This window comes from Mus pahari, chromosome 9 (assembly GCF_900095145.1).
Source record: "Mus pahari chromosome 9, PAHARI_EIJ_v1.1, whole genome shotgun sequence".
Lineage (NCBI taxonomy): Eukaryota > Metazoa > Chordata > Mammalia > Rodentia > Muridae > Mus > Mus pahari.
The window spans coordinates 18,510,026-18,520,110 of NC_034598.1; the positions used below are offsets into that span (position 1 = coordinate 18,510,026).

At 42.6% G+C, this 10,085-nt stretch overlaps 1 protein-coding gene across 1 annotated transcript in view; it reads left to right on the top strand.

The window, feature by feature from the left end:
* Positions 1-737: 737 nt before the first annotated feature.
* Slc35f1 (solute carrier family 35 member F1) overlaps positions 738-10,085 on the top strand; it is a 417,926-nt gene continuing 408,578 nt past the window's right edge. Inside the window, exon 1 of the mRNA XM_021205043.1 lies at positions 738-1,418. Within this exon, the coding sequence (XP_021060702.1) occupies positions 1,246-1,418 (173 nt within the window). The 5' untranslated portion in view covers positions 738-1,245. The remainder of the gene's footprint in view (positions 1,419-10,085) is intronic.

A 10,085-nucleotide genomic window follows, 5' to 3' on the forward strand; every position in this document is an offset into this window, starting at 1 on the left:
TCCAGAGTCCATAACAGTTTGAAATGCAGATCAATAGGTATAAGGAATGCCCGGGATAAGGTCCGTTGGGTAGAAAGTGGGCTATGATTTCAGGAGCTAACAAAGTTATTTGTTTGACAGCTGGAGGACCTTGAGGGAGCCATCAGGCCCTCTTGATGGGTAGTTTACTTCATTTAACTCTTACAATGCCCATGGTTGACTCAGGAGTAGCCTTGTCCTACAATTTAAAAAAACTTTCTAGGATCTCTCTGTTCTTTTCACAAGAACCTTTAGAGGTCATTGGCTTTCCTTTCACTGTGCTCTGTCGCCTAAATGGAGTTGTTTTGGGATGACTTGGTTTGCTTTTCCCAGTTCCCAGCATGCATTTTTAGTGAGAAACTGTTTTTCTTCCCTTTTCCCCCAGGTCCATTCTAGATGAGCATAGTTGTGATATTTGTAACCTGGACCAACGAACTGTCTCTGGGTTGTGCCTCTGTCCCGGGCCCGTGGTGCTAGATTCTGCAGAGCCTCGGCAGAAGCAAGAGGACTCCTCCCCAATTTCACAGGGAGGATATATCCACTACTGCACTTAAAAGACAAAAATACCCACCACCAGTCACAGCTTCCTAGACCTTTTTGGATGCCAGGAGGAGGGCTGGGGACACCAAGGCACTTCCGGAGCGCCCTCTGGCGGGGAGCAGAGCGTTCATCCCACCCCCACCCCCCTCTGCCGGCGCGGCGCCCCCGCCCGGAGCTCCAGGTTCACTCTTGGTTTCTCACTCCGTGAGACACAGACGGCAGCTTTTTAAGCGAACCGGGCGCCAGCTGAAGCGGCGCCACCACAACTGCCACCGCCAGGACAAGCCCTAGGCACTGGGAGAGAAGACGAAACCCGGCAGCCCCGTTCCTCTCTCTGCACGGTCCTCACAGTGGACCCGGCAGCTCCGGGTCCCCGCAGACCCCCTTTGCAGCCACTTGGCGGGGTGTGCCAGGACTTGGGTCGCAGCTCGAGAAGAGCCCGGGCGGGAGGTAGCAGCGGCCCGGAGCGAGGGTGTGCAGCCAGGACTGGGTAGCAACCCGAGAGCACTGCGCTGGGAGGAGGCGGCCGGTGTCCGCCGGTGTCTCCCGCTTCGTCGCTTCGCAAGCGGCACCGCCTCCCCGGGCTAGGGCCGCTTGGCCGGGTCCTCTACGTGTTCCCGGGCCCGGAGCCCGCGCACTATGTGCGGGGCAGCGTTCTGATAGCCATCCACCTCCGCCTCCGTCGCGATGATCCCTCCGGAGCCTCCGCAGCCCCAACTGCAGCCACCACCGCCACCGGCCCCGCCGAACCATGTGGTGACCACCATCGAGAACCTGCCAGCTGAGGGCAGCGGCGGCGTGAGCCTGTCCGCCTCCTCCCGGGCTAGCATGCGCCAGAGGATCCGCAAAGTGCTGAACAGGTGAGCACAGGCTCCCAGTGGGGACACCAGGGACAGGCACTGCAGGCGCCTAGCCCGCGGTCCCCTTTCTACCTATCCGACGTGTCCCCGAGGTCCTTTGGGACTGGGTCCTGGCCAGGGGAGAGAGCCAGGGCTCTCTCTCTTTCCCTGCGCTCTCAGAGAGGCCGCGACAGCTTTGTCCTGACGCTGGAATCCCCCAGTGGTCGGGCTGCAGGCAGGTCCGGAGAGCGAGTTGGAGAAAGGCGGGGTCGTTCTACCTGCAGATGCCCCGTGTGTGTCCATGCTCACGCCTCGCATCCCTCACGTTGTATCACTTCCCCTTTGCACTCTTATCCCAGCTTTGCGCTTTGGGGACACCCCCGCCCCCCACCCCAACATGGCCCGGGCGGAGGCGGGAAGGCCCCGGGCTGCGGTGATGGCGTGGAAGTCGCCAACCTCACGCTGTCTTTCGCTCCGCCCTGGTGGCACTGATTCCCTTCCCCAGGGGTATAAGGTGAGGATACCCCCACCCTCAACCCCAGACAGAAGGGGAAACACTTCTGCCTGACATTCCACTCGCTGTGCAGACTCTTGATGGCTTTGGAGTAAGGAAAAGAGGCTAGAGGCCTGGGCCAGACCTGAACAAAGTGCAAAATATTGCTCGAAGGGTGTGTGAGAATCCGGTGCCTCCTTCCTCTGCTCCAGACTGCCCTGGCCTCTCTGCGGGAATCTATGTAGTGGGTTATTAAGGACAGACATGTTTTAGGACGAGGGTCTTGTTGACAAGAAAGTAGAATCTCCTCATTCAGCTCTGATGTGAAAGGGACTTTTGCTACTTAACTAACTTAAATGATTGATGAGCTGATAGGCAAAAATCCACACAGCCAGTTCTGAGAGTGTGGGCTTTTCAAGGCTTCTGTAGGGTAACCCTTCCGATTGCATTATTCATTCAGGTTTCTGTATGGTACCGTTTTCTGGTAACAGAGATTCCCTGATCACTCACTTGAAACTGTTTGGGTCATAAAGCTTTGCTGAGAGTACAAATATATGGAAAGAAATAACTTGAAAATATTTTTAGTTGGAGGGAATGGTTGTAGACAATTCAAAAATTCCTTGTTAAAATCTAATGATCAACAATAACTTATTTATAGGCATTTCTAATACCAAACAAGATTTTACTCTTCAGTGAGACATAAATTGGCAGTAGAAAGTACAGTTATTACCTTATCATTTGTAGCTTTGGATAACACATCCCCAAATATCGCATTTAAAAGACGATTTTAAAATGATGAAAAGCAAAAGAAATAGAGAAGATAGTATGTATGTATTCTGTGAATACTTGCTGTTTTAAAGTCGCCAATATTTTAAACAGAATACAGTCTTAATTATTAAATTATTATTTTTCTCACCAAAGTAGAAAACACCAGCGCTGTCGTTCATTTGTTATTTTTGAGGTTGTAGTGGTCGTTCTGCATACATAATGAATCCTAATGCCAGGAATGAATAACTTACAGAGGTAGGCTTGAAGGGATGTGGGCGCTCCTTTGCCTCTACCTAGCCACAGGGCTTGCAGCAGAGACATTTATCTTCTCTGGTCTTAGGCTCTTCATTTGTAGAATGTGTTTAGTGACACCTGTCTGAACTCTTTGTCATATCATGATTTTAAGAATTAGATAAAACTGAAAAAATAAACTGTGAATAATGGAAAGTTTTAAATATCTTTTATTCAACCCAGTTTTATCTATCTATCTATCTATCTATCTATCTATCTATCTATCTATCTATCTATCTATCTATCTATTTTTTTGTCCAAGACATGTTCAAGAGCCACATAGGTAAAGAAAGTGAACTCATGGCTTTCATGGGTAGAACATTGCATTTTACTGAGCCTTATCTGAGCCCTCTATGGCTTGAGTGGCATTATTTTCTATGTACAGAGGGAAAACTGAGACTTAGGTCTGGTTAATGACATTTTTATCTCAAAAATATGGAATGTGACCCTATGATTATAACATTTAGACTTAAACAAAACAAATTCTTATTTGTCTCTCAAACTCTTCAAAAATTTCAGAATCATTCTTTATATGATCATAACTTTCCTCATCCCTGAAGAGATAAGGGCACATTATTCTTTTGAAAAAGGGCATCTTTAAGGAGACTAAAAACAATCTGAAAACACTTTAAAAATTGTGATGGAATAATTTTGTTTGCATTATAGATTTGGCTTTTGTGCCAGTATTGTTTCAACAAGATAGGTAGCAATTCCAGATTGACCAGGCTCCTTCCTATTGGTCAAGTGTGACTGGTGGGAGTTGACCGTGCTTAGATATTGTTCAGCTTGTTAAACCATCGTAGAATGATGGCTATGAAGTCAACTCACTGGGGCCTAATCATAAGCATATTCATTTATTTAGTAACATCTCAAGATCTCATATTTTGCCTCCTTTCCCCCCTCTCTCTCTTCACCCATGTTGCCTTATTGATACAATGTTGTCAGCTCTTCCTTTTCAAATATCCCTGATGTGAAGAAACTTCACTCCTAAAAGAGATCCATTCCAAATCCACAAGCTCCAGCCAATATAAAGAAAAAACAAAACAAAACAAACCAAACAAACCTGCCTAACATTTGACATTAATACACAGAATTGGCAGAATTCTGTCACTGTGAGAGAGGCCTCTTTGTTTCCTGACTGGGGGAGCTCTAACCATCTCTTTGGGAATATCGCTGAGAGACAGGCTGGGGAAATGGGGGAATGGGGAAATGGGGTGGGGACTTTCAAACTGTAGGTAGATAAGCCTAGTAAACTGCCTGTTCTTGGTCAGAGTTAACCAGAAAAGAGTGTGCAAACACATCAGTTGTCTGTCTATACTCTGTCCACTCAGGGATAGTTAAAGGAGTTACACTACTAATTGATACTTAACTCATGGTACTCAGAATGAAAACAGAATGAGAACAATACATGAACATCCATCTTGCAGAATTGTGCATCAACTTCTTTCTTTAGCGGAGCACCATCTATTGACTTTAAACATGCTCAGAGCTAGCTGCCTGCATTTTATACATGGGAATTAGGGCATCCCACTGATGGTCTTGTCTTTTTCTGAATAGCAATTGGAATATCACACTATACAAGATTTCAATAAAAGAGGAGATGTTGGATCATTTTTTTTTTAACCAGTTAATAGCATGTACCAAATTCTTTTTAATTCAAATTATTTTGGAGACAGGGTACAAGAAATAGAAGATGTTTTAAATCCTGGAGTATTGACAACCTTTTGATTTTCAAGATGCAAAATTATGCATTGATGTAGATACACAAAGAAACACGATGAACTGTTTTTTACCTACTTTTTGTTTTTATAGAATAATAGCATTTGTTATCCTGCCACAGACAAACAAGATACAAAAACAACAGCAATAAAAAAGATACTTCAAGGACAACAGTTGGTAATTCTTTCAGAGAAACTGCTGACCAAGTAAATTTCTTTGAAACACACTGGAGTTGGCACTAGCTATATATTAAAGTACCAAAGAGTTTCTTCTGAAATGAATACTTACTAAAATATCCTTTTGAATGAGTCCTTTGTACATGCAAACTTTTATAGACTTTTCCTACTTAGGCATCATGAATTCCTAGTTTTGGGTGCATTTTCTTCTCAATAAAACAGTTCCTGGCCTGTGTGGGATAATAAAGCTATCCATAAGTTTTGAGTCTTATAATGAAGGTGTTTAGTTATTAGATGAAAGTATTGATTGGTGTCTTGGACTGTCTTAGTTTTGGTTTTACTGCTGTGAACAGATACCATGACCAAGGCAACTCTTATAAGGACAACATGTAACTAGGGCTGGCATTCAGTTCATTATCATAGAGGTGGGAGCATGATTGTATCTAGGCAGGCATGGTGCAGGAGGAGCTGAGAGTTCTACATCTTCATCTAAACATCACTAGCAGAAGAATGGCTCCCATGTGGTTAGGAGGAGGGCCTCACTGCCTACCCCCACAGTGATGTACTTCCTCCAACAAGGTCACAACCTCTAATAGTGCCACTCCCTGGGTCAAGCATATTCAAACCACCACATGGACCATTCATGCACTTGGAACTGGTTTTCAGCATAGATTTATTTTACTAATTTTCAAGCTATGGATGTGCTTTTGCAAGTTTTAAACCAATGGAGATTAGGGTAGAAGAATTCAGGAAAATTGGTAGTGATCCTGCCTGAAATTCATGCCGAAACTGGGTAGTTATGATGTAAGATGAGTCAATACGAATACACGGTTTTTCTGTGTCACTTACAGGGCAGACAGAACAATTCATAACTCATGGACTGATTGCCTAGAAATAAGGTCTTTGCCTAAACATTGGTTGTATCAGATTCAGACCATGAAGACATGGTATAATGTAAAGAATCCTTCTAATGAAGTTAGAAGTTATTGATGATGAGGTTCCATTGTCAAAACTGCTTCTTTTAACAGATGTCAAGAAAATAAATGAGGAAGCTCAGCTTATAATGAGGATATTAGACGCAGAATATCTCAAAAAGAACTGGGTAGTTAAAAGCAAATATTTGTAGGATCAGTAGTAAATGCAGGGTATCTGAAGGATACACTTAATTTTAGGTGAAAGGATGAATTAAATTTAAAAATGATATCTAGTACTTTTATATTTCTGCTTGGGCAAATGTTCATTAAAGGACTATTTGGTTTACCTTGGTAAGTATAATGCATTACATCTGAATAATTAATATCTAATCAGATAGACATGCATCTGCATACCTTTTTTTTTTTTTTCGACCTTTTACTTCATCAAAATCTGTTAATGCTATGGGGTCATCCAAATAGATGCTCATTCCCACAATTCACTGCTGCAGATGTAGATGCTATAGGCAATTGAGCTGTGCATTAAACTAAATATGCTTTAAAATATTTTCTTATTCGGGATAGCATTTGAAACGTAAATAAAGAAAATAATAATAATAATAAAATGTTAAAAAATATTTTCTTATGAAAACGCCCCATCTTATCATTGATCACATGGGTGTAATGCTGAGACAGCTTGCTTTCTATTGCTATGATAAACCACTTTGATCAAAACCAGCTTATCAGAGGAAAGGATTTATTCATCTTACCCTTCCAGGTCACAATCCATCATTAAGAGAAGTTGTGATAGAGTCTTAAGCAGGATCTGGGACAGAAGCCACGGGAAAACTAAGTTTGCTGGCCCATTTTTTCTTGTCTTAAGTTCAGTTAGATGTCTTATATAGCCTGGGGCACCTACATAGAGCTGGTATTATCCACAGTGGGCTGGGTCCTCCTGCATTAGGTAACAATCAAGACAATGCCCCATAGAGGTGCTCATGGGCCAGTCTGGTCTAGGTACTGGTCAGCTGAGGTTCCCTCTTACCACTTGACCCTATGTCATATCAAGCTGACAATGAAGACCCACCAGGACAAATAAGTGATTCATATTAAACTTCTTCCAAGACATTTTGGACTTGCACAGGAGCACAGGAGCTACTTGAATGTTAAGAAAATTTAAAGGAAATATCAGGAAAGAGAGTAAAACTAAATATGCTTTAAAATATTATCTTATGAAGATGCCCCATCTTATCACATGGGTGTAATTTGTTTTTATACTATTGTTTTATGTTTAGAATATTTTTTTCTGTCAAATTTAAATCCTGAACTTTCTCTCAAATGTATTTACCAGTAAATGATTATGCAAAATGGCAGGTTCTGACATCATAATTCCTAGCATGTTACACTTTAGACAGATTAATTAGGGACCTACTTCAATAGGAAAAACAATCTTTTTTTTAAATGGGTGTTATTATTTTTGTTTTTCCACTTATTTATTTGTTCATATGGGGGTGAGGGGATGGGCATGCTATGGTGCACATGTGTTGGTAAGAGGACAACTTATAGGGAGTCAGTTTTCTCCTTCCAGCATGGGTGTTGCAAGATCTAATTCAGGTTGTCACTTAGCAGCAAGCCCCTTGACCTACTGATACTTTTTGCAAACCCTTACTAAATTAAAAAGAAACAGACAAAACCAAAGCCAAAACATGCTTATTTTACCTGGAATTAGTGGCTACAATTGCTATCATTCGTGCCTCTGGGAAAACACGTAGTATTCTATCTATTGATTAGGTCACTGTCCCTCATTCATTAATTCATTTATCCTATCTGTATCTCATTTAATGAGTACTTATTTGGTTCCACTGTAAATAGGAGTTTGGTATAAGTCAGTGGTGGTGGTAGAAAACAGTTAAAAATGAAAACAAGAGACAAACATACATCACTTCTCAAGAATAGATTTTAAATATATTTAGTTATTTTAAAATTTTTATGTGTATGTGTGGTAGTTTGAATAGGTGTGCCCTCCCCGCCCGACTCCTGTGCTTGACTGCTTGGCTCATGGGGATCGGCACTATTAGGATGTATGGCTTTGTCAGAGGAGGTGTGACCTTGTTGGAATAGGTGTGGCCTTGTTGGAGGAGATACATCACTGTGGCAGTGGGCTTCGAAGTCTCATGTACTCAAGCTAAGTCCAGTGTGGCACATAGTCTCTCCCTGCTGCCTTCAGATCAAGATGCAGAACTCTCAGCTCCCTCTCCAGCACCATGGCCAGATGCTGCCATATTTTCCACTGTGTCCGTAATGGGCTAAGCCTCTGAAATTGTAAGCCAGTCCCAAATGAATGTATTTCTTTATAGGAGTTGCCTTGGTCATGGTGTCTCTTCACAGTAATAAAACCCAAACCCTAAGACAGTCTGAGTCGTCTGTGTGTGTGCATGCGTTTCCATTGAGGCTGGAAGAGGGTGCTGGAATTCCCTGGAACTGGAGTGTGATGAGCCAACAAGTGGGTGCTGGGAATCAAACCAGGGTCTTTTGCAAGAATAGTAAGTGCTCTTAACCATTGAACAATCTTCCCAGCCCCTCAAAAGTAGACTTTTAAGGCAATCTAACAAAGAGTTTCCTCCAGTTAGTGCTTTTGCCCTTGTGGAGAGCTGCTCTGGAAGACCACCCACATAGTCCCTCGGAGTGCACACAGCCTCAGGCTGCAGATCTTTCTTCTTTCTGTTTCATTTAGGAGTTAAATATAAAAATAAAGAATGAGAATTTGCCATTAGTGTTCACGTGAATTCAGAGTATTCGGAGATGAAGAAGCAGTTTGAATTCCATCCTGCTGTTGAGTAAACAGATCCAGGTCCTTGTTATACAACTCAGGAAAATGGAGTTTTCCAGCGGGGTGTGGTGGCACACACCTGTAAATCTATCACTGAGAAGACGGAGGCAGGAGAATCCTGAATCTGAGGCTACTCTGGGCTGTACAGTGAGTTCTAAGTTATGTAGTTCTTGGCTATGTAGCTAGATCTTGTCTAGAACTAACAAAGAAGACAACAACAAATAAACAAAACCCCCAAACCCTGAACAACAGCTAGAGTTTTCTGACAATATTAATGGGTGGATAGTGCACAGGCAACTCTGCTTTGGTGTGGAATATGTTTGTGTGTTGCAGACAGGAGAGATTTCAGATATGATCAAACCACACAGCTCAGAGGGTGGAAAGACTGGATACTTTGGCACATAGCATGATGTCATTGAGTGAGACTGTTTGAGTTAAAATCAGCATTCATTTGGACGGTGGCTTCAGTTCTTACATTTTGTACTACAAAACATTTTACATCACAAAGCATTATATTATGTAATTTTCAGCCGTTTGCTGTCGTTCTTTTCTAAATGGCAAAAGGCACTGATATGGTCACCTTGCCAGGTGCTTTGTCAGGCCACAGAAGAGGGAGATGTTAGCAAGTGAGGTGGATATTTGCCCTTGGCACTGAAAGGTAAGTAGGGACATCCCTAAGAACAGAAGGAGTAAATAGGGACTAGAATTGTAGGGCAAGGTACAGATACAAAAAGCCTCAGGTGATAAATTAGTAGTACGGCATCACTCTATTGATTCTTACTGTGTTACTGAATAGAAAAACCATAGCTTCAGAGACATGTTTCAACATGATATTCTGGGTAGAATTACTAGGTCAGAGGTCAGGAAAGGGACTGGAATTGGGGGACAGATAGGAGACTGATGAAGCTATTTGGGAGAAGGAAATAGGTATATACATGGAGTGGATGGAGTTGGGATGGGGGGGTGGATTCTGGACCAGGGTGAGGGAGCTGATAAGGAAGAAACCTGACATTGCTGGATCTTATTGAGCAAGTACTTACTTGCTCAAACTTGATTTGAAAAGCTGTTACAGAGGAGAGATTTGCTCCCTCGAGATGAAGGCGTATACGATGCTCAGTGAGCTAGAGAGGCAGCCAGAATACTACCAGCTATGTAGAGCATTGTCTGTAGAATAATGCTGGGCCTTACACTTTGATAAGAACAGAAATTAAGAGGAAACACTTAGAAATACTGCAGTTTGAAAAAAGCACATCTGTTTTTTTTTTTTTTCTAAAAATTTCAGAAACTGTGTCTTGTATTTTTTGTGGGGTTTTTTTTGCATTTCATTTTTCTTATAATTATTATTTATTGTACTTTACAAACATATTGCCTGCACTGAGTTGAAAACTCAGTTTAATTTTGCAGTAAGAAGTCTGAGAAGTGTAGATCTGTGGGTCAAAAATGGGGTCCTGCATTCGGTTCAGGGCTCGGGCACTGGGCAAGGTGGGATTCGGGAAGTTT